The sequence below is a fragment of the Strix uralensis genome, chromosome 3 (genome assembly GCF_047716275.1).
Source record: "Strix uralensis isolate ZFMK-TIS-50842 chromosome 3, bStrUra1, whole genome shotgun sequence".
Classification (NCBI taxonomy): domain Eukaryota; kingdom Metazoa; phylum Chordata; class Aves; order Strigiformes; family Strigidae; genus Strix; species Strix uralensis.
In genome coordinates, this window is record NC_133974.1 from 103,194,636 (window position 1) to 103,218,539 (window position 23,904).

The 23,904-nt window shown below is 45.3% G+C and overlaps 1 protein-coding gene and 1 long non-coding RNA gene across 6 annotated transcripts; one reads left to right on the forward strand and one right to left on the reverse strand.

The window, feature by feature from the left end:
• Positions 1-297: 297 nt before the first annotated feature.
• RD3 (RD3 regulator of GUCY2D) lies at positions 298-23,239 on the reverse strand. Of its 5 annotated transcripts, none has more exons than XM_074863656.1 (3): positions 23,113-23,239; positions 12,092-12,397; positions 298-4,469 (listed from the first exon to the last, which is right to left on the reverse strand). In XM_074863656.1, the coding sequence occupies exons 2-3, from the start codon at positions 12,385-12,387 to the stop codon at positions 4,172-4,174; spliced, it is 594 nt and encodes a 197-aa protein (XP_074719757.1). In that variant the 5' UTR covers positions 12,388-12,397; positions 23,113-23,239; the 3' UTR covers positions 298-4,171. The 5 variants fall into 5 exon arrangements, with proteins under 5 accessions (XP_074719757.1, XP_074719762.1, XP_074719761.1 ...); XM_074863661.1 differs by lacking the exon at positions 23,113-23,239 and adding an exon at positions 22,732-22,884; XM_074863660.1 differs by lacking the exon at positions 23,113-23,239 and adding an exon at positions 22,467-22,647.
• On the forward strand, positions 4,326-5,582 carry LOC141941259 (uncharacterized). The gene is made up of 2 exons (XR_012628258.1): positions 4,326-4,732; positions 5,279-5,582. It is a non-coding gene; the product is annotated as an uncharacterized LOC141941259 (long non-coding RNA).
• Positions 23,240-23,904: the final 665 nt, after the last annotated feature.

Sequence of the window (23,904 nt, forward strand, 5' to 3'; positions counted from 1 at the left end):
TTGTAACTGTAAATCACTTAGCTTCAGAGAATTTCAGACCTTGCAGTTGTTTAATCCTGGTTATTTATCACCTGAAATCTTGGGATGTGTTTGTAGAGGTAGCAAGATAGAAGGTAGGTGGCTGCATTTGTAGCCCCTAGAGAGAGGATGGGGATTTTTGTTTACCGTTCTTCCCTTCCTCCTTTGATACATGCACAGTGCACAGTGGGGCAGTACAACAGCTGTTGTGTTTGGCTGGATGTGGACAGATTATATTTCAGGAGATCTTTAATTAAAGACAACAAGTACAAAAAACTGTTCTATCTTTCACAGCTTTGCTTTAATTCTGAGGTTCAGTGATGAAATGTATAAACAGGGCAATCTCAGCAGACAGGTATTTCCTGCGAAGCTTACTCCAGTTCCCCACGGCGTGATAGCTGTCTGAACTATATGGTGATAGGGGTGAGGAGCCTCACCTCCTGCACACCTCTGCTGCTACCACAGCCTGGGGGCCAGGCTTGACTGCAGAAGCCATAGAAGCAGGGCTGCACAGTCTCGCTCAGGTGTGAGCAGTGACTGAGGAGTGTTAGCCCCTTGAAGCTGAGCGGTGCAGCTGAGCTGCTATAGAGGGCTTGCCATTACTTGTTAGAATGTATAGTAAGTCTAGGACTGCTTTTTCCTGGGTGTAACAATGTCCTTTGGACAGCGTAACACTACCAGCAATGGGGCAACAGCAACGCTCTGGGCTGATACCAAAATCCTTGCTGAGTTCTGAGAGAATGATTGAGGATTTAGGAGGATTCTTGTTCAGTTTACTTGTTTGTTTGGTAATGATGTTGTGTTGCTATTTCACTTTTTATTCTTCTTAAAGAATTAAGACACTGGACTAGCTCTCAGGAGGGGCTGAGAAGAGATCAGAGAGTCTCGTCACAGCTGTGTAGAAATTGGGGTTTGTTGTTTTTTTCTTTTTCTACACTAGCAAGTAGCACAGCCCAGGAAGAGCAGAGCTGTAGAGTCAGTTGTTGGTGAGGACCTGATGTTCACACTCTGCAAGTTTCATGAGGGTTTACTTCAGACAGTGTTAGTCCAGCGTATGGTCTGTGAGCCAGCAGTAATGATCATTTGGGTTAGCTTAATCGAAAAGCAGTCTAGTGTGCCTGCGCAGTGCCATGGGGACATAGCACAGTAAGTGGGGACAATCAGGAGTTGTGTGCACCTGATTTGAACTAAAATGCTGATTTAGCTACACAAAATGTGGAATTAGGACAAGGCAAACATGAGTGGATGCTGTGACCAAAGGATTATTTATGGTTCAGACTACAGCATTCCTAAGAAAAATGAGCACCACAAGCACGGTGCAGCAGTTGTGCATCCTAACCCCCTCCCCTGCTCTGCTTCAGTACCTGCTGGTGCACACACCATGCAGAAGGTCACAGTCTCCAACCAGCTGGCTCCAGGCAAACATGGTACTACTTCTATACCTTTAAGAGTACTAGACAGCATGTAGTAAGAATAGAAACCTCATAGCCTGGTATCTGAATATCCCTTTATCATCAGATACTATTGTGAGCCTGGTGTAACTTGTAGAAGATGTACAGGGAGAATGATACTGTTTAAAAGTTTGGATTACATTTTATTGTGGAAATAGAAATGATAGGTAAGTTGAGGCAAAACAGCTTGTTGCAGGCAGCGCCGCAGCCTGGCCTCCATAGCGTTACATGGCTTTGACCAAAGGTCAGCTTTGTCTCCCTTCGCTGGCTGTTGAACAAGAATGGTATCTGCTAGCTGGAGGTTGCTCATGAAGAACACAGTATGAGCACAGGCTGCTGTGATGGTGTGAACACCCTGCAGGTGATTTCCTTGGCTTTGTACGTTGGTGTGGGAAAGTTAGTTACTCCTGATTCTCCTTAAGAAAGACTGAACACATTACAGACACTGTACTGTAACAAAGAGCTTTATGTCAGTGTGTCAGAATGTCCCATCTCTCCCAGCAGTCGGTCAGATATTGCACCAATACAGTCAATACTGAAGGTGTCAAATAGAACGTGAGTGCAAATAAAAGTACTACAGAGCTGTAGCATTAAATTCATGAACTCGTCTCAGCCTTCAGTACCATAATATCTATTAAAAAAAATATGGTTAACTTTTTTTTTCCAAACAAGATACTTTTTCTGCAAATTGTGGTGATCCCTTGCTAGAGATCCCACATCTTCTAGACAGCTAAGGCTATGCGAAGTACGCCAAGCCTTTATTTTTACTTCATGTACACAATCACATTACTTCACAAGGACATACAGCTGAAAAACACCAAGCTGATTGTCAGAAGGCTTTAAACTCTCCCTCACTGACCTAGAGTTGAAATAGCCTGTCCCAAACTGGATGCTGTATTTGGAAGCCCTGAGTTTTTGATTAAAAATGAGCTTCTGCTTTCTGTCCCTAGGCAGGTTGCTGGCAGCAGTGTTTACCAAGAGACTAGAAACTACAGCCTGGTGCTAGTAAGAAAGCCTTGTCTTCAATCTTAGATAGCCCAGAGGGGAGAGAGGAAGAGCCAGAAACCCAGAGCCTTAGAAATCTCTTAAGGGTTTGATCTTGATCTTTGTTTTATGGTGCCCTCCCCCATCTCTGGAAGAAACTGCACATTTCTACTCTAGGGTAAATTTTATGTACTGGAATTCTTCCCAGAGTTGGCACAGCTTCAAAGGGTTTTATCTTGGCTGTAGTACCCACATGCTGCTGCAAAGATCTCCAGGGAAAAGAGTCGGAAATGGACAAAAGAACAACAAAGCTACAGGGTTTTCTAGGAAGCTATACCCCACTGGGATGATTCCCCAAAATCCAGTCATACAGGGAAATCCCTTGCTTCCTTCCCCATCTCCTGTTGGTCACCACAAAACATCCTAGCCCTTGGCTTCTCTGTGGGACCCATGACTTTCACAGCGTGCCATTCTCTTTCTTTGCTGGTAAGAGCTTTCCCTGCAGATGCTGAGTTAGGGCCCCAGTAGCTTTTCCTCAGCAGCATTTTCCTGTTTCTTCAAGGTCTCAGTAGAACCATGCCAGCCTACAAGCTACTCAGTCTGCACTGAAGATTCTTTTGTAATAGTATCAACTCACTGGCCAACAGCCTGTGATACCGGAAAGCTCTTGTCTGAACACTAATGGGAGAAGACTGAGAGAACAAACCTTCATCTACCAGAGCCCTTCAGTCAGTCACAGCAGCAGCCTGTTAAAATGATCTCCACTATTGCAGCTGTACAAAGGGCCCAGTATATGAATACTGATTCCCTTTACCCTTCTCTGTACGTTGATATGATACTTTAGTACTCTTTCAGGCTTAGCCATAAACATTAATTTCAGACTTCTTACTGGGATGTGGAGTGGGGCACTTACCTCAGCACCACGGAACACTGAAGACCAAGAACAGCATTTGACACAGCACTGATGTATGTGCTTGTGTATCTACACAGCAGGTTGTTAATTTCTACCTACTCTGCAGGTGCAAGGTTCAGGGGGTTCTGCCTGCACCAAAGAGAAAAACACCCAAGAAACCTGAGCATGCATAAACTGGTTGCTGTGGAATAATACTGGTCTTTCATCTCAAAAAACTTGGGTCTGTTTCTACTCAGGTTGGATTGTGAATTGTCAGCAAAAAGCTGATGAAGAGTAGTGCTGAGGTTACCTGTGAAGTTTCTTGTAGCACTGAGGAAGGTTATTAGTTGGAAATGTAAGTTTAGTTCCAAATCAGATACTAGCTTTAACTCACAGGCCTGATCCTGCAAGCCTTACTCACATAAGTGGCTGTCTTGCTTTCAGCAAGATTGGTCCAGCCAGCTCTCACTAGCTTGGGCCAAAAGCTTTTATAGATAACTACATCCAGGCTGGGGGGGAAAAGGGAGAAGACAGACAGCACAAAACTAATTCATTTTCCACAAGAAAGCAGTAATAAAAATGAGATAGTAAGTGAGCCTTGCCCTTAAGGTTACTGAATAGCTACTAAATTAAAGGAAAGGCTAGCATGTTTGATAATAAATTGTGTTGCACACCATGGGCATCAGCAGCAGTTACTATGGACGCAGCTTCCAAGAGAGAGACAGGCAGGAAGAGAGAGCTGGAACAAAGAAGAAACAGTAGAGCTAAAAAAGGGTTAACTGGGATTTTGAAAGATCACGGTCTAAAAACCTTATTCAGTATGGAGTCAGTAATCCTTGGCATTCCGAAATTCTGGCATGCTCCAAACCCTCCTGGTGGGCTGGGTGCCCCGTTCCACATCCTCAGAGATGGTCTTGATGTCACTGATGAATGGGGAAATCCTGGACCGAGATTTAAATGTTGTTAAGGAGAGGCTGGTTTTGTTCTTTGTGTTCCATTGCCTGGCAAGCTTCTTGGCCTCTTCCTCCTCTTTGATCTTCTCAGCAGCTTCCTGTAGGACAGAGCGGAAGAGCCGGGATACTTCCTGCACTTCTGGTTCATATTCAGCAACAAGTTGCCGGAATCTGAAAGCACAATCAAGGCACAGTTTTGATTAAAAACATCAAATTACGGATTGCTGCCAAGTCACTGTGCTAGGCTTAGAACTTGCACTCTCCTGCAAAATGGGACTCCCTGGACTGAAGGGAACAACAACAGGGAGGGGCCATGAAGATATGCTCAAGGTTTCTAAAATTACAAGCAAGCCGAAGAATGTAAGGAAGCAATGAATCACCGTTTCTCATAAGCACAAGAAATAACAGGGAGCACCAGACAAAGCTAGAAGGTGGTAAGTTTGAAATAGAAGGAAGTGCTCTTTTCACACAATACCTATTAGATCAGAACTCAGTGCTATCATTTTGTTTCTTAAGCTGTTGATCAGACAAGTTTGTGGAAAATGTCCCCATCACTGCTGATTAAATGTGTTCTCCAAATGCAAATCCTTGCTCAAGTAGTCCCTGAACTGCTGCTTACCAGAAGCTGAGGATAGACCAGGGCAAGTCCCACTAGACTTCCCGTTTCCAATTCTCGTTACCCGTAGCATTACCCAATGGCCACTAGACGAACAAAAGTCCTGTAAAACTCTTTGTTATGTTTGGTAGTCTCTCAGTATTTAAATTTCAGTGAAGTGGTATTTCATCTTCCAATGGATTTCTCTAAGATAATGGACTGGCTTGGCTGATAGTGCCTTGATTGACAGCACGATGCTATATCCAATTAGACAACTGTGAATTACTCCAGTGCCTTCTCAGCAAAGAGCTCAACTTTTTTTTTGTTGTATATTAAGCTAACTTAATACCATGGAAGTGAAGAATTACCACTGTTTATTTTGAAGGTGAGGAAGATGAGATGCAGGAGCAGGATAGTTCCCTTGAAGTCACTGAGTGGGTCATGGGTTGGACCAAGCAGAGAACATACCATTCCTGACACCTTGTTGGGTGATTTGGTCCCCAACCTGGGGAGTGTGGGGTCTACTCCCAAGACTCACACACCGGTCACGTAGATATTCTAGTTCTTCCATAATAGTATGCATTTATGACAGATGGCAATATGGCTACTCTTTAAAAAAATACTCAGTTCTTAACATAAAAAATTGTATCTACAGGCAAACACAGAGCTAAACTAGTACTTCACTAAAATCCAGGTATTTGTGCTTAATGGAAGCTAAAAAAACCTCTAAACTTTGAACATTTGGGTGCAAAAAGCCTCTGAGGCACTGTAGTTTACACTGGTACATAAGTACTTAAACAGCTATGCTCAACTGAATTGTGCAGAGCCTGTAAGAGCAAGAGACTAGGTCTCGCTGAGGGTTAGCGCATAGCAATGGTAACAGAGATTTGCTGTACACTGCAAACATCCTTTCTGCCTTCTGAGGAGGCACTTCAGTTGCATTATCAAAGAGCCAGAAACACGGTTTTCACAATAAATACATTTTTCCCTTTATCCTAGTCAGAAGCATGGACAGATGAGTCCATCGAAACCCAAGTCTTCACAATATTATTATACCAGGGAAAGCACTTTCAAAGCACTTCTGTTGCAAGGTGAACTGAATGAGTAATTCCATTATTTTACCTCCATGTGTATTTTAAAAGAGAGATGCTGTCATACCATATATCTATCAATACATCCTCTTCTTTTGTACTGGCAATTGTGCACCCAAAAGGCCTTACACAGCCTCTAAAACTGGAGGCAGCGATGTCATACTGCTGGATTGTGGCTTCAGAGCAGGTAGCAGCATGTGTCAGGCTATTACTGGACCAGTGACCGGCTCTGGGAACAGGAGGGAAAATGGGTGCTACAACAGCAAATTTAACCCCTGCACATAGAGCTCTAATGCTAATGCCCCGTGTTGCTAATAACACTCCCAACCAATCTAGCTGAAATAGCGTTCTAAAATCAGTGCAACTTCCCACTTTCATATCTGTCTGCCTGTTTGCACTCTCCTTAGCTAAGGCAGCAAGAATTGTTTTGTGAACTCTGCTTTTGCTGTTAAGATTTACCTCTGACTTTACAGGACCAACACAAAAACTACTTCATATAGATTTGAGCAGGTCTAAGAAACAAAGAGAAAGCAATCCAACAGACTGCCAGTCACCCAAAGAAAAGCCACTCTTATTCAGATGGAGGAGGGAAAGGGGGCCCTTTCCTCTCCCCCAATAGGATGAACTAACTTCACCTCTTTATTAATGCCTATCTAACTTCAGTACCAGCATGTTTGTGTAAGGGACAGCCCACATATGAAGTCCAAAAGGTGTGCATGCCACAAGTATTTCACAGCAGAAACGGTGGACAACTTATCAGGGGCTGAGGTCTAGCTAAACCAGTCTGCGTGTCAGAAAACAGATGATGTTTGCTGCAGCCACCTACGTATAATTGAAGCCATCTTCCCCAGTTATCAGTGAGAGCCAGTTGATGTGCTGTCTGCACAAAACAGGCAACATATAAAAACAGTAAAACCACTGGAATCAAGGAATATGGGCTCATGCCCTGGGAAACAAACTCCACACAAAGCTGCTCGGTGGAATTCAGCACACAAAATTGCACAAGGCTCACCTATTGTCTAACACAGGTTAATGTCCTTACACCTTTGCATGGAATAGTTTCAAACTAGGCAACTGCGCAATGTTATCTAGAAATCCCTCAGCAGGGTTTCCTTACTCATCAGAAAAGTACACCCATCTACCTTATTTGTGAAACAAGTTATGATGCCACGGGCAGCTAACCTGTAATATATTATGCAAGTCATGCAGTCTTGACGTGACTGTCAACAAAACTCCCCTTGAACCAGCACAGAAGCCTGGGGAGCGTGTATATGCACACATATAGACAAGCACATTCCCCAGTCCAGGCTGTGTTTTAATCACAGGTCAAATGTGTTCGTTAAATTGTGACCCTTCCATTTCCTTATAGGGCCACTGGATTTTAAGAATCTGGCTGTGCTTGGCTCATACTGGCACTGCTTTTTTCAAAGTGCTGTCACCTGCCTATGTTATGCTGTAGGTCCTCAGTTCTGTAGGTTTCCTAAGTACAGCCTGAACTTTAAAGACCTGTTAAATCCGATGGAAGTCTGTGGTCTTAAACAATATGCTTATAGTTCAGAGTATTCCCGAGTGCCTGTCTGAACTGGGACCTCTAAGTAGATTTAGTCATTTGAAGAAAACACGGGGTGCTTAGTGCTAATAATTAGCTGCTGATTCCTGAATCTATATTTTGAGCAGGAATTCTGGTTATATTGTAAACAGCTTTGCTAAAGAAGGCTACTTGACTCCCAAAGGACTATGGCATTCACACTAACTGCAACACTCATGTCACATCACCTCAAACTTAAGCTCATAATTGTAAATAAATCCATCTCTGATTTCAGTCATTTGTCTTACATTCAAGCATACTAGGAAGTCCACTTCAGCCATACACGGTCCTTAGAAAATTACAGTGCTTAGCCTGTGGTATTAATAACATCTCAGCTCACCAAAGTGCAGGTTTACATTTCCATATTCCCTGGGAAGAGAAGGACAGAAACTCAATGTTTCTCTTTTGCTGAAGCTGAAAGAAATTAAACAGACCATAACTAGCTCTGATTAGAGCTAAAGCTCCGAGTAAAGATGGCAAAAATCTAGCATTCTGTATTAGCAAGCTAATTACTAGTCTACTCGTTCAGTTTAACCATGGCAGTTAGGTCTCACCAAAATCACTGTCACTTCCTTCAAATGGCTCTAGAATTTAATTTTAAATACAGTCAGCAATCTCCATCCCAGTAACCAAATGCTAAGTTACACCTGAATGCATTAGCTTTATTTGTATGAGGTGAATCAGAGTCTCCAGATATCTGATGATATTTGCAGTGTACTTAAATCCTTCCAGAATTTCAAGGAACTCAAAGTTTCTATTGACCCAAAATACAGAACAGGCAAACTGGACCTGAAAAAAAAAAAAAAATCCCATTTAAAAAGTGCTCCTTTCCAGCCTCCTCCGCATCTAAAGACACAAATCTGTAGAAACTGTGCCTCTCAGTAGATGTGACTGTAGCCACAGAAAAGGACAATTTGAATAATCATTTAGACCTTTGGAGAATAAAGCGGCATCTCTGACAACTCATACAAAAATGTTTTGTTCTGGCTTTGAGCTCGGAATCTCACAAAGAAGGAGACCTTGCATGACACAGACAAAACAAACTGCAGTCTTGCAAGATACATGCTACTTGTGTTTTTTAAGTATTACATACTTGTCGAGTACATCAAAAAGGACTTCAGCTCTTCAGATGTCTAAGATGGAAGGGGGAGGATCAAGCTTAATATTTCAGACAGAACCAAGGGCTTCAGCAAGGTACATCCTCTGCATTTGAATTTCCAAATGCAAGCTCGTAGATCTTTTCTTGGTGGAAGATTTTTCTAAAAGTTGCTACATGTTAGAAAGTCACAGAGTATTCAAGAGAAAACATCAGTAGTGCAATGATCTTCTGATTAAAGTACTTCAGTGGAAATGTGGAGATTTCAGTTGAATTCCTATTATACTCATCTTGTGCAGTTTTGGGGAAGTTATTAAAATCTCCATGTTATTGCACTTTCTGAGAGGAGAATTTATCCAATTTTGGCTGTCTTTTAGTTAGATTGCATGCTGCCTCTTTCTCATGTACATTTTCAGCTGCTAGCGTGGCAAGGCCCATTCTTTTTCATTGTTTCCATGTCAGCAGTAAAGAGTTCTGAACCACAGGGCTCTCGGTTAGAAGGTAGAAAAGAAGAGGGGTCAACTGTTCACATTTCCAACACAAGATGAAGGGACTGTCGAGGAAAACTGGTACATAAGACAAGCAAAATAGAGTTTTTCTACAGTTTTCTGCAGCACAGTTGTAGTTCAGATACGGAACTCTGCCATTGGGTGCCCCAAATGCTAAAAGTTTACATGTGTTCAAAAAGAAAAGCAAAACCCCACAACCTAAACAAACTACTGAAAGAAAAAGCCACACAGAGCAATTATGGACAGAAAGATCACTTCTGGCTCCAAAAGTCTCCAAGTTACAAGGCACAGTAAATTGGAGGCTATATACAAGATACTGTAATTGTCCATACTGTTGTACTTGCTTGCCTTGTTCTTTTTTCCTTACACTGATGCTGTTGGCCACCATCTCGCACACAGATTGCACATCACATCAAACAGACCTTTGACCCAACCCAGTTCTGCTGTTTCTGTGGCTATGACATTCCCTTCTCAATCACAGAATTGAACCAACAAAGGTTATGCAAGCCTCATTTTTTTAACGTGGTTCTGCTAGCCATGCAAACTCCATGGTATGAAACAAAAACATGTCACTTCTTGAATCATACTGTAATACGATTTATAAGAGGATTTTTAAGAGAATGGTTTTACCCTTTTTCAGTTATGCCCACTTAGAGCCCACCAATGTTGCTGAGTATGTTTATCTACTGTCAGCAGTATGCTGAATCCTGAACAACAGTGAACAGCCACTACAAGCTGCACTGAAGTCATGCATCTGGCATGATCTCGTGGTTTGTTGTTTTGTTTTGTTTTTTTTTAAAAAGCAAAGCAGCAACAAGTTATATATGGCTTAGCTTAATACTCTTTTGTAAAGGTGGTGATGAACCTTGGGGCCTCCCAACTCCAGCGACTGAAGCCTGCTCTCATGGAAATAACCTGTTTGCCAGACAGGCCTTGCACAGTGGCCCTGGGGATGGTGAAAATAACTCTGAACCCCAAGGGGTTTGTAGTGGCTTGTTTACAGCATAGCTTGGACTTATACAAATACAAGGCAGGTGCTGTTCCCAGCAAACTTTCACTGGAGAGAACTTGGCCACTGACAGATCCCAAATCTCTGATTCTGCCACCATGGCAACCTTTGCAAGAGCCAAAGCCCTGTGCCAGCTTGCTTCCAAGGTTCAGCCCTGGGGAAGATGGGGGTCAGAGGGGTAGCTTTGGCATCCTTTCCTGGCCACCCCTACTGTAAGACAGAGGACCAGCTATTTTCGGCTCTCTTACAGTTGTGCTTCAGGAGCTGTAGATTCATTTGTTCAAGGGAAAACAGGTGCCAGCACATGCAGTGAGGGACTGCAGGGTGCTGAGAACCCCATTGTATCTGGCCTACCAGGACTGTCTTCTTTCTAATCCCAACTGAAGAACAAGTTGGAACAGGGGAAATGAATTATAAAGTATAAAGGCCCATTTCACAACTTTGCTTTGGCTGAGGTGGACTTCAGTCACTGCTCCTCACTTGCACTGTGCTAAGCAAGAGGGTTTAACTTAGAACAGCTCCACCAAAAGGAAGAGAGTCACAGAATCATCTAGGTTGGAAAAGACCTTGAAGATCATCTAATCCAACCATTAACCTGACAGTTCCCAACTACACCATATCCCTAAGCGCTATGTCAACCCGACTCTTAAACACCTCCAGGGATGGGGAATCCACCACCTCCCTGGGCAGCCCATTCCAACGCCTAACAACCTGTTCTGTAAAGAAATGCTTCCTAATATCCAGCCTAAACCTTCCCTGGTGCAACTTGAGGCCATTACCTCTTGTTCTATCGCTTATTACTTGGTTAAAGAGACTCATCCCCAGCTCTCTGCAACCTCCTTTCAGGTAGTTGTGGAGGACGATGAGGTCTCCCCTCAGCCTCCTCTTCTCCAGACTAAACAACCCCAGTTCCCTCAGCCGATCCTCATACGACCTGTGCTCCAGACCCTTCACCAGCTTCGTTGCCCTTCTCTGGACACGCTCGAGTAATTCAATGTCCTTTTTGTAGTGAGGGGCCCAAAACTGAACACAGTCATCGAGGTGCGGCCTCACCAGTGCCGAGTACAGGGGTAAGATCACCTCCCTCCATTCCAGTTTGGACGCTACAGCAGGCTTCGATCTATTTCTAATTTTCACAGGTTACTCAGCTGGCAGACAGCAATTCTATGTCTAGCACTTGAAAGGCTCAATAGCAAGTCCAAGAGGCTGTGTCTGCATCGACACTGCAGAAGGCAGAAGCACCACCTAGCTGTTGGAAGCAACTGCATGCTCCACTTGCATCCTACTCCATGTCAAGGGCATGGAAGGATAAGCATGCAGTCACTCCTTTCTCTGGGAATACCTGGCTCACAGGCTAAAAAACACAATAGCACCTTTTGGCTAGTCTGGACACGGGACAAGTGCCTCAGTAGACCTGCTGGAAAGCTTAAATCAAGGAAGGACGGCTCCAGTGAGATTGGATAAACACCAAAGCAGGTTGTTCAGAGGCTGTGGGATCTCCACCCTTGGAGATATTCAACAATGGATAGGACAAGGCCCTGAGCAATGCGATCTAACTTTGAAGTTGGCCCTGCTCCGAGTAGGAGGTTGAAGCACATCACAATACTGAAATGGCAACTGTTAATCAAGCAAGATAAAGCTTCCCTGGCTTCTCAGGAGCATGAAGTACTCAAGCCAGGCTCAGAGGGAAATGGCCTTTAGTAACTTTTTGGAGGAAATGATACCATGTTAAACTGACTTAAAACATTAGATTTCCCTTCTCCCACAGACTGTCCCAGCGTGACTTATGATACAGGATGCCAAGTTTTGGTTCTGTTGGTCCTAACAACTCTCACTCCCTCCTCGTATATCATAACGAAGAGAGGGGGAAAGGAAAGGTCTGTATCATCACATCTTTTACTGTACCTGAGTATGGCAGGCCCACAGTATGAAGGATGTATTTTGGTACACATATCCTCCAGCTGCAGCCGTTCTCCTGGGCTGATATCATAGCTCTGCTTTGGATAGCTGACCAGCCAGCCGTAGTCCACCCCAGTCTTGATCTTGCGATACTCATTGTCCCGCTCTCGCTGCTGTTTCTCTGCCTGCTTGATCTGCCAGCTCAGCTCCATCATTAGCGTCTCAACCACCATTTCTGTGGGGTTCCTCTGGGAAATGCGATTTGGGGGCTCATTCCACCTGAACCAGGATGCCAGTGACATAGTGCTGTGTCTTCATTGGGAGTGGGTTGAGGGTAGGGAGGGAGAGAAAAAGAACAGTGCCATCATCAACACACCTCAGCCAAGAACATTCTCCCCCGCACACCCCTTGAGTCTGTTGTTCCCCTAAAAGTGCTACTGGATTAGCCGCTTGGAAGTAATTGTTGCTGCACACCTGAGAAATCTCACCCATAGCAGCCAACTCGTGCAGAGGGCAAGACAAAGGATGAAGAGGCACAGTTTCCCTTGAACTTTGTCACCATGTAATTAAAATGACAGTCACAGTTCTTACATCTGAAGTCAAGTTATAAGGATACCTTGCTCCCTCCAGGTTAGGCTGGGAAAGCATTCTCCTGCCCACACAGAAGAGCTGGGGCTAGGGCTCACCTGTCTGAATCCTCATGGGAGGGCACTTTGCAGAAACCCTACATGTAAAAACTCAACACATGGAGTCAAACTATTGCTGGGAGCCACATTCTACCCAGGAGGAGATCCGTAGGGAGGAAGGCAGGATAGGTGACCTGGGTGGTGGGTTGACCCTGGCTGGACACCAGGTTCCCACCAAAGCCGCTCTATCACTCCCCTCCTCAGCTGGACAGGGGAGGGAAAATATAATGAAAGGCTCCTAGGTTGAGATAAGGGCAGGGAGATCACTCAGCAATTACTGTCACTGGCAAAACAGACTTGACTTGGGGAAATTAGTTTATTACGAATGAAATCAGAGTAGGATAATGAGAAATAAAACCAAATCTTAAAAACACCTTCCCCACATCCCTCCCTTCTTCCTGGGCTCAACTTCACTCCCAATTTCTCTACCTCCTCACCCCAAGCAGTGCAGGGGGACAAGGAATGGGGGTTGTGGTCAGTTCATCACCTGTTGTCTCTGCCGCTCCTTCCTCCTCAGGGGGAGGACTCCTCATACTGCTCCACTGCTCCAGCATGGGGCCCCTCCCACAGGAGACAGTCCTCCACAAACTTCTCCAACATGAGTCCTTCCCACGGGCTGCAGTTCTTCATGAACTGCTCCAGCACGGGTCCCTCCCACTGGGTGCAGTCCTTCAGGAACAGACTGCTCCAGCATGGATCCCCCACGGGGTCACAGGTCCTGCCAGCAAACCTGCTCCACGGGGCCACAACTCCTGCCAGGAGCCTGCTCCAGCATGGGCTTCCCACAGGGTCACAGCCTCCTTCGGGCACATCCACCTGCTCCAGCGTGGGGTCCTCCCCAGGCTGCAGGTGAAGATCGGCTCCCCTGTTAACCTCCATGGCTGCAGGGGCACAGCCTGCCCCACCATGGGCTGCATCATGGGCTGCAGGGGAATCTCTGCTCCAGCACCTGGAGCACCTCCTCCCCCTTCTTCTTCACTGACCTTGGGGTCTGCAGAGTTGTTTCTCTCTCACGTTCTCACTCCTCTCTTCTGACTGCTGCCGGTGTTGTGCAGGTTTTTTCCCCCCAGTTTCTTAAATATGTTATCCCAGAGGTGCCTACCACTGTTGCTGATGGGCTTGGCCTTGGCCAGCAGTGGGTCAGTCTTGGAGCCAGCTGACGTTGGCTTTGTCGGACACGGGGGAAGCTTCTAGCAGCTTCTCACAGAAGCCACCCCTGTAGCGCCCCCATCCTCTTCGCTATCAAAACCTTGCCATGCAAACCCAGTACACCTGGGTAGGTTTGCAACATAAGTAGTAGAGCGCATCCATACTTAGGTAGTACTGGCAGGAGCAATCGCTGCATTAACTACAAGGCCAGGCAGAGCTTTAACTGTTATTTAGCAAATGCATTGTTGCATGCAGGAGAGGCTACACCATCTTCTACAAGCTGAAGTCCAACTGTTAGCTATGCTGGAAGAGCACACCTTAGGTGCTACCACCAGCGCCAAGGCAACTGAGGCTGGGCTGAGAGGGAAGTAGCAGCATACCAAGGTTTAAACTGTTACTACTTTTAAGTGAGAGGTTTCTGCTGCTGGGGAGTTACTCAGCACTTAGAAGGCAGAACAAACTGCACCAATCAGCTCAGCAAAAGATGGAATTAACTCCCCATCCAGCCAATCCCTTCAGGTAGTCACTTCAAGAGGACAGTGCATGGAACAAAGTTATTAACTATTGTATTTGTATTTAAACACAATGGAATCCAAAGCAGGCACTAGGGACTTGAACAGGAGCAAAACAGCATCTGTTTCTTCGCACAGCACACTTACGTGCCTTGTTGCTCCCTTCCATTAGCCCCCAGGGAAAAGAGGTGGCACAAATAATGGTTGCAGCTGGGATTTCCGAAAGGTTACTCCTGGCAGCAGCCCAATCAGGACATGGCGTCAAAAGTTAACATGAGGGTAATGGATTAAAGAGCCCGATTCTGCAGGGCCTGAGCAAATCCTCACTACTGAGACACAGACACAAAGACAGACATAAAAGGGAGAAAAATACGCTTTTGATTTAAGCTGCCATAGTGGGGCCTTGAGCCTTTAGTGACAATGCAAGTCACCAGCAACTCATAACTACCCAGTATTCCCACTGGAGCGGAGTGCCACAAGCTCCCAGACTCCCTAGAAGAGCAATAGTCAACAGGGTTCTGCCTTCAGTGCTTGGAAGACCATCACCGACTTCACCAGGTGAGAAGGATGCTTGAGTTGCTTTCATGCCTTTATCACTTGCCATAATGTAGCCTTGTTCTCTTTCAGAAATGTTCACATTATGTAAATATGTCACACCGTTAAAAGAAAATGCTCCAGAACCCTGGATAGTCTGTACAGTATCCCAAGTTTGAAATTATTTCAGGGTCTAATGCTTAGGCTTTTCTAGAATCAGGAAGCTTGCCAAACTGCATCAAAGGACTAGTTTCTCTAATCCTATATCCTACCTCTCCCAGCAAGCAATACCAGTTTCTTCAGAAGGAAGACATGAAAGGGCTGAAAACTTCCACAGGACACAGATCCTACCTAGGTGTGTAAAGCAGCAGGTACTTTTCTGAGACTGTATAAACATTAACACCTTTGCTACTTTACAGTGCTTATATGTGAGAGATCGCTCTAGTGAATTTTTTTGCCCTGGAGTATCAGCTATGATTATCCTTATGATAGTAGCCATAGTCAGCAGCTGCTGGAAGTCATCTTGCTCCTATCTCATTTCTGTGCTCTGTAGGAGGAGGAGCAGCAGGTCTTTTCATTTGCTTTCATTGCCAGGATGACTCCAGCTAACAGCTCTCAAATCACCACACAGTGCTCTGGCTGCCTGCTGCTGACTTACTTGCCCAGGACACGTGAATGAACTCAGGTTGGAATTGATGTGCTGTCAGCTTCAACTCCATAATCCCACCATCCTAACACGTACCTGGATCTTGATACATGGTGGCCTCCACTCACCATTAAACGTTATTAAGGATGAAGATCCTTAAAACTTAAGCCCTTTTCCTTATCACCCCTTATGTATCCCATAGGTGAGCCCTGCTAGCAAAAGCGAGCAGCGTAACAGACCACAAGCTGTTGTAAATGATTTAAAAGTCTCCTCTTTCTTTTCAGCTTATGTGATGACAGCAATCTTTCATAAGTTTTTACGAGTACATGACCAATTAAGGTATCATTATTACTTCCATTTGCACCTTCATCTGATGAAGGTGAGCATGCCCTTCTGTATTTTACCAGCAGAGGGTTAGCTTATTTTGCGCTTCTTCTGGCTATGACCTGGTCTCACGTTGGTTTAACTCTGCTGACTTCAATGGCATTAGGGGTAAAGCAGTACAAAGCAGTATAGCTGTGAAGCTGAGGAACATCCTTCCAGCTATTCCTAGCTCACCAGCTGTTTCATTAGAAGATGAGCAAGAGGGGAATTTAGTGGTCAGAACTGGGAAAGACAGCAAGGAGATCTGGGCTCTAATTTGACCTGCCCTGGCTTTCACATGGTCCTGGGCTATTCTTACTGCCTTTATGTTTTTATCTTACAGGTCTCCCTCAAAGCAAGTAGTTCTGTATGAGGAGAACCATTGTACCTAGCACTGGTATTGCAGAGGACAGTCAGTTAGAAAAATATTTTGGATACCTTGTCTGAGCAAGGGCTGTTGAACCTGAGCTTTGCCCTATCCCAGAGCTTTCATAAAGCACTGGTAACAGGCAGATTTGCTTTTGATATGGGAACATGAATACCACTAACTCTGAATGGGGCTTCCACTTGTCTCCCATACATTACTTGAAAAATCTGCTTCCACATGAGAGGAGTATAAAGTAAGGAAGGCACCACACCTGCAGTTGAAATGCCTGTTCTCAAATGAAGGAAAATCACATGCCAGCATTTCATGCACAGTGGCAGCTTGTGCTGGCTGTTCCTAAGGGAGTCTTGTTTGTATGAGATTGTTTCCTTCCCCATCTCTCATCCATCATCTCCTCTTTCTGAGAGCTGGAAACTGGCCATCTCTATTTAGCAGGCTTGACAAGCCACCACTCTTCCCACTACTGGTCTTTGCAGCCTGCAGAAGATACTGTGGGCTCCATTAATTGTAGCTGCTGTTTTTAATTTAAAGTTCACATGCAGGCTAATCATTAAATGACTCAAAATGGCTTTCCTATTAGGAAGGACTCAAAGGACTGTTGGCAGAATGTGAAGAACTAAAGGAAGGCAAAAGTTTCAGCCTGACCTTGTTACTGGGGAAAAGGACAAATTTGCACTTTGCAAATATTCATGTTACAATTATTAAAAGGAAGAGACATTGCCCCATCTGAATACAGCTCTTTATATTGTACAGTTAGTCCATTTTTGGATTCCTTGTAAGAGGCCATCCTGGGAACTGACATAATCCAGTTGATGAACTACTCTTGTGTTATTCAAGCACAATTTCAGGGTGGTTTGTGTAAGTTCCACTCCAAAAACAGATCTGGGCTTCAAGGCTTTTGCCTCATTGACCTTTGGCTAGCAGTCAAACCTTCCCCACACACTGTTGATTACAAGTCTGGCCAACCACCTCACAGAGTTTTAAGCATACATTTACCTTAGCTATGTTAATACCTCGCTTTCTCTCTCACACAGCCTCTGAGGGGTTTCTGCAATTTTTAGTGATTGCTAGTAAGTCCTTCTGAGTCTTTTTCATGTAAAAGTTTCCTGTTAGCTTTAGTTCTAAAGAAGCTTTTTGCCTCTCTCCAAATCTCAGTTTTGTTCTCCGCATTGTCAGCAGTTCCTGCATTTTTCTCCTCACATACTCTACAGCTTTCTCCATTCTCTTCTCATGGCATGTTCTGTACAATTTCACCTCATCTTCCACTTTTTTACCTTCTCCCATATTTCCCCATGTGATTTCCTCTTCTTGATTCAGAGAATGCACCAAAGAAACATCAGAAATATCAAAGTTCACATGCCTTATTGTTTTTCTACCTTCCTACAACAGGATTTCAGCCTTTCCTAGCTATTTTCCTAACAATGGTAATATGTTTTCATAGCTTGCTCTCTGGCTGTTCTTTGGCCAGCTGGAGGCTGTTCATATAACCTGACAGACATCAGTCTCCTTCAGGCTCTTGCAGGCTAGATCACCACTTGCTAAGGCTTATTAGCAGGCCTGCTTTCTGGTAAACCACAAATCAATCAGCGGGACCTGTTTGCTTTGTAAAAGATGAACTTTTGAGAATAAAAAATTCCTTTTCCATTGATCCTTTTCTGGTCCCCAGCTTCCAAAGCTCTCCAGGACAGGAAAGGAGTAGGCAGAGGGTGGGAAATGTGCATTTGTGGAAAAAAAAAAAAAAAAAAAAAAAAAGAGAGAGACTACAGCTGGACTCTCTGTAAAGGCATGCCCTTAGTTGAACAAGTTTTCTGTGGTTTGCCTTTGCCTTCACAGTCTGTTAGTCCAGAAGTACTCCTGACAATCCGTAGTGACTCTCAGTGGTCCCAGGGGTATGGTAGTTGTGTCGGAGCGGAAGAAGAAAGGTCTTAAGGGACTGGATGAGTAGGACCCTAATCAAAAATCCAGTGATGTCAATGGAAGTATTGTCACTCAGCTGGCTATAGACAGAGTCCCAGGAAATCCACTGTCATCCAGGCATTGCATGCCGACAAACTGGGCTGAGGAGCTGCAAAATGCCTTCCGTCCCTTCCTGTGAGTGATAGTTCCTTACTACTACAGTCAGAGAGCAGAGAGACACAATTTGTTCATGCAAGATACCCACTCAACCTTTTTCCACACATGCCAGATCAGAGGGGAACAAACAAGGAAAATTATTTCTAAAAGTGAGAGAAGCTCCATCCCCGAATTGTGCTCGTAACTGTTCTTTTTAAAAGACATCCAGTCACAGGGAAAACAGATGACGTGAAACTGCAGGGCATATTCAACTTTTTTTTTTTCTTATTTGATTCTTTAGTAAAGTTTGGATTGAATTATCTAGAAAAGTCCAGTGTCCTTCGGATAGCAAAGGGTATCTAGTATCCCCCTGGACTGCAACTCATAGGTAGATTAAAGCTGGTTTGGTTTGGCTACACCCATCTCTGAATTCTGTATGTGCTAACTAATGCAACATTTAACCAGCTTCTCAGGCAGAATTTGTGGTCATGGCTACGCTGCTAGCTATACCTGCATGAAGTAGAATTAAATAGTGACAGCATCACAGATGAACCCCAAATTCTATTTTTCCTGTGATAAAATTATTTTAATTTTGTTATAAAAGAAGAATCTTAACAAGTTCTAATTAAGAAACTGCTGCCAACACCTTCTCAATTTTATTTATATAGTCCATCATAGCTTTGTAAAAAAAAAAAAAATAAAAATAAAAAAATCCCTGATCTCCACTGCTTTTCTGTAGAGTTACTTACCATTATCCTCTCCATACAGAGAATTTTACCTTACCAGGGTCCAAAGAACCCTATCTGTCTGGAATCTCCAGTCTCGTTTAGTGACATGGAAGGCTATGGTGTTTACAGCTACTTGCCATGTGATTGTAATCTCGGTGGAAATTATTATAACCCCAGCCTGAGAACCCACATCTATCTCCCAAAGTTGCTATGAGGCAATTAAGGATGAAAAAGCAGTAGATAGAGCCTTTCAATCAAGAAACTTAAAAGCAATGCAAATATCATGATATTGATACAGCAGCATTCCTCATTCCTACAGAATAAAGAGAGAGAACTCTTGGGGACACTCAGGGGTCTGCTTAGAGACCACAGAAGAGAACCTGCGTTTCGCTTTATGAGCATACTGATTCTCTTGTCGTGATGGACACAAGCTATTTCTGGACCAAAAAAAAAAAAAAAAAATAAAAAAAAAAAAAAATCAGAGTGATTACAATATATCCAGGGACATGACCCTGTTACAAGTAGCAAGGAGTTTTGAATAACAGAATTACAGGGCATCCAGCGAACACTTAAATGAAACATTATTGTCAAGTCTTCACAGCTGCAGGTGTTTAAGGACAGCAAAAAGAGCCTCACAGGGGTGTCTAAGAGTGAGCTAACAGTGACAGGGCACTGTGGCACCCAAGCAGGCCCTTGCATGCCAGGTAATGCCTGTCTGACCCTAGCAGGGCAGCGTTCACGGCCCAACCAGGCTGCTGCAGGCTGACAGCTCCTGCTGCTGCCCGACCCTGCTTCTGAATGGTATGTGCTGTCAAAAACGTGCGAGAACCATGCTGCCATTTGGCATACAGTCTAATTTCTGTATGAGTTTTTCTCCAGCAGACTTAGCCTTCGCAGCATTATAGAGGTGGGCTGGCTCTTTGTCTGGTGTAATTGCCACGGAGAGTTACAAGTCACTTAAGCCATTTGTGAATGTGCACAACTGTAAAAATCACCACTAGGTAGCATAACAGAAGGACAGTCACAGCATATCACAAGGTGCTGTGAGACAAAAGAGAAACAAAACTGGTATCATTTCTACCAAAGGAAAGCTTGAGTGGCCTTCTGAAAATACCACAACAGTTATGGTATGCATGGGTATGTCACATTTTCTACAGCTAGGAGCCTTCAAAAGATTTTTTTTGTAATGAAACTCTTTAAAATTGAGAACACAAGAAAAATCCTGCTGTCACCTGCCCAGCATTTGTGTAGTTTGTAATACATTTTTAGAGCTTCGAGCTTTTAGAAAACAAGTCTATCATCTGATGTGTTTTACACCTGCACTTTGATTGCAAGAGGGGTAAAGAAACAAGAATTCAGCATGAACTGGGCTCCAAGTTCAGGTATGAATGAGAAAGGTATTTTTCAAACACTAGCCAAAACATGAGGAGAAAAGGTAGCTGATCTAACGGGTACAGCTTCATGATCTACAGTAGAGCTGCACTAATATAAAACAGATTTGTCTCACTGAAATAAAGAGCTGTGTTGATTAACTCCAGATGAAAATCCAGTCTACAGATCTTAAAGTGAAGGAAGGGCCCAATAGCCTAGAGCTCTGCTAATGGCTGGGACTCTCTACAGAATATAATCTTTGTGTCATCTGCAGAAGCAAAAGGGTGGGTGTTACTCAAATCTGCCTATGAAGCAGAGTAGCATTTTACACTTTGTCTACTTATCAGAGCAAATGAGTTTCATCTGCTGAGAAACAGGACTACTTTCATGCCAAATTCCCACTCATACTTTAAACAATATTTTCTAATAGCAACCGTAAAAACACTCTATCATATACAACTTATACTGGACTGTTACCTAAACCTACTGACGCCAGGAAGTTAAAACACACTGATTTGCTCTATTTGCCTAACTTGTTATTAAAACTTATGTATTTTGCTCAGATCTTGCTGTGGTGGATCAAACACAGCTTCAGTTCTATGTCTTACTTTGATCTCTGCAGCTACAAAGCCAGGTTTCCAGTCAGGACAGAGCGACCTGAAGTATTCTTCACCATTCATTCAGCCATTCAAATGAGAGTTCAGAAGGTAACACAGACACATAGCTTTCCTGTTATTAAAACTACTCAAACCACAAAAAAAAGTACCGGAGCAACAAAGCAGCAATAGCATCTGATGGAAGGCTCTGACACAAACGGCTTTCAAAATTAAAACTTGGAGAGATCCCCAGCTCATCTTTCTCTATTCTACTGTCATTGTAACTGCACAACATTATTAAAGGGGCAGTAATGTCACAAACTGGAGTTTCTAATACTGTCATTCCCTGCAGATACTTATGTCTATAGAATTATATAAAGTAAGAGCTTGAAACTCAGACCCAAAAGCATATTTCACCTGTCCACTGAAGTTTGGGTTTTTTATTCATATATTGTGGCACAGACCAGACTGAGCGCTGTGAAAATGGGTGGGTGAGATGTGCATTCTCCATCCAGATTGAGGACCAATTCTTTTGCAAAAGCAGGAGTCATTGTGTCATAAGGTGAGAATGCATTTTAACAGACACCTGTACATTCCTATTCAGTACTGAACCTTGGTTACAGCATCTATCAGAAAGAATCTTTACTGGAGATCCCCAAAGCCCCATTCTGTCTCAATTCACTGCAGAATGATTAGCCTATGTGGGAGTTTCCCCTGTGCTGGAGAATACTAGGACCAGCGTTAAAGTTTGGTCCTCGCGAAAGGAGTTACTTTAAAATACACGTTGTTTTAAAATTAGCATCCAAAAGAAGAATGCTAAGTTTACAGTTTGAAAACTTAAGCCTCTCTTTGTGGAGATCGCATACAGCATCGGGAGCCACTGGCTGAGCTCTGGAAAAGCTCATGCTTTTCTTCCTGCAATAGCTGTATGACCCACCTACGGCCCATCCGCAGACAGCAGCCATATAAACCATAAGCAAAGGGCCCTGTCTTGAGCGCAGGTTTTAATTAATGTGTTCACGTTAAGAGATGTACAGTGTAGGTTATCTCTGTTATGCTGTCATAACTCCACAGCTACCTGACTGACCTTACTGGTACCACGCTGGGGTTACTAAACACTGGACTTCCACACTGAAGATACTTAGCAGGGCAGGTGTCTAATCTGAGAGATCTTAAACAAGAGTGGCATAATCTTAAAGCAGCATAAACCATGCTTTCCTCCTCGGCTGCCTGTTCTTTACGTAACCAGTTACCCAGTGCTTATCCACCCAGGCAGCCCCGCGGTGCCGCGCCCGAGCCCAGCCCGGCAGAGCTGGCGGAGCCCCCGACCCCCTTCCCTGCCCACCCGCCCCGCCTCACCTGGGGCAGCAGCGCTCCCGCTGCCTGTGCGGACCCAGGGCGAGCCCAGAGGTGCCAGGAAGAGGACGCGGCTTGAAGTCGAGCCCTCTACACTGGCACAGCAGGCTTAAACCCGCACTGGGGTATGGATTAGCCCTGGTGACGAGGGATAACAGCTGGGCTTACAGCAGTGCTTTTGAGCTCTCAGGGCTTGGTCCAGTACCTCTGCAAGACACAGCTACCCGTCAAAAAGCTGACGCCTCTCGGCTTAGGCAGACTTCGGTACCTGTTTAAAAATCCCTCCAAAACCTGAGAACTTTGTGGGGTTTTCTAATCTGCAGCGGAGCCGACACTTTGATGGAAATGAACGCGATTCACACGAGCCGGACTTTCTGAAGCCGTTAAAGCGGGGCCGCTGGTTCACCCCCTTCGCCCCGCGCCTCCTCCTCCTCCCTGCCCGGCCCGGCCCGGCCCCGCGGCGCTATCGGCGCTGCCCGGCGGAGGGCGGGCAGCACGCGGCCGCCGCTCGGGTCGGGCAGCGGTAACCGCCCGGGCGGCAAGGGCCGGGAAAGGCAGCGCTCCCCTCCGCCCGGCACCGCCTCCGTCCCGCCGGGCGCCCCCACGGCCGCCGCGCCGCCCGCCACCGGCAGCGTCCCCTCCTCCTTACCGCGGTCACCCGCTCCCGTCCCGCCGACGCTGAGGCGAGCGGCCGCGCCGCGCCGGGGCAGCGCCGCCTCAACACCGCCCCTTCAGCGAAGTTGAGCGGAGCCGCCGCCGGCCGCCCGCTGCCGCCGGCTCCAGGCGCGCCCCCGCCGGCAGCCGCTGTTGCTATAGCGACTACGCTAAACCGATTGGGCCCAGAGGCGGCGCGCTCCGCCGGGGCGTGCGCCCGGCCACCGGCCCCAGGCCCCGGGTCGGCGTCAGCCCCCCGCAGGGACTCACCTCTGTAGATTAAACTTGCACTGATAAATAACGGCGCAGTAAACGGACCTAGTTACTGTATTTATCGCCAAGGGCCCTCAGTAGTAGCGACAGCTGTCCGAGGGGCTTGGGTCACAGAAGTCACACAGGTTTCACTGGGTGTGGAGGGACGAGGAAGGACGGGAGCTGGAAGGGCACGGGGCAGGCGAAGAGGCTGAGGAGGAGCTGTGCTGTTGGGATGGTGAAGGACTGGCAGTGGCAGAGGGTAGCGCTTCATCTGGGAAATAAACCTGCTCCAAGGAGGGGTCTGGGCACTGGGAGCTGCTGGGCATGTGCGTGGATATCGGAAATCCTCAGAAGTGATTGTATTTAGTAAGAAGTCAGTGAGGAGAGTTGTATTTAGTAAGGGGTCAGTGAGATGAAAAGGAGTGAAAACTGGCCTGGAGAGCACCTGAGAGACGGCTGTTACCCGGGGCTGTGAGCAGACCCCCACACCCTGCGGAGCACCTCGTGTCAGGGGACCCGGCCGCGCCCATGG

Coding starts and splice junctions, on each gene's coding strand:
- RD3 (XM_074863656.1), bottom strand. CDS start 12,387: ATGTCACTGGCATCCTGGTTCAGGTGGAATGAGCCCCCAAATCGCATT. Junction 4,470..12,091: donor TGTGGGCCTGCCATACTCAG/GTACAGTAAAAG, acceptor TTGTGCTTTCAG/ATTCCGGCAACTTGTTGCTG.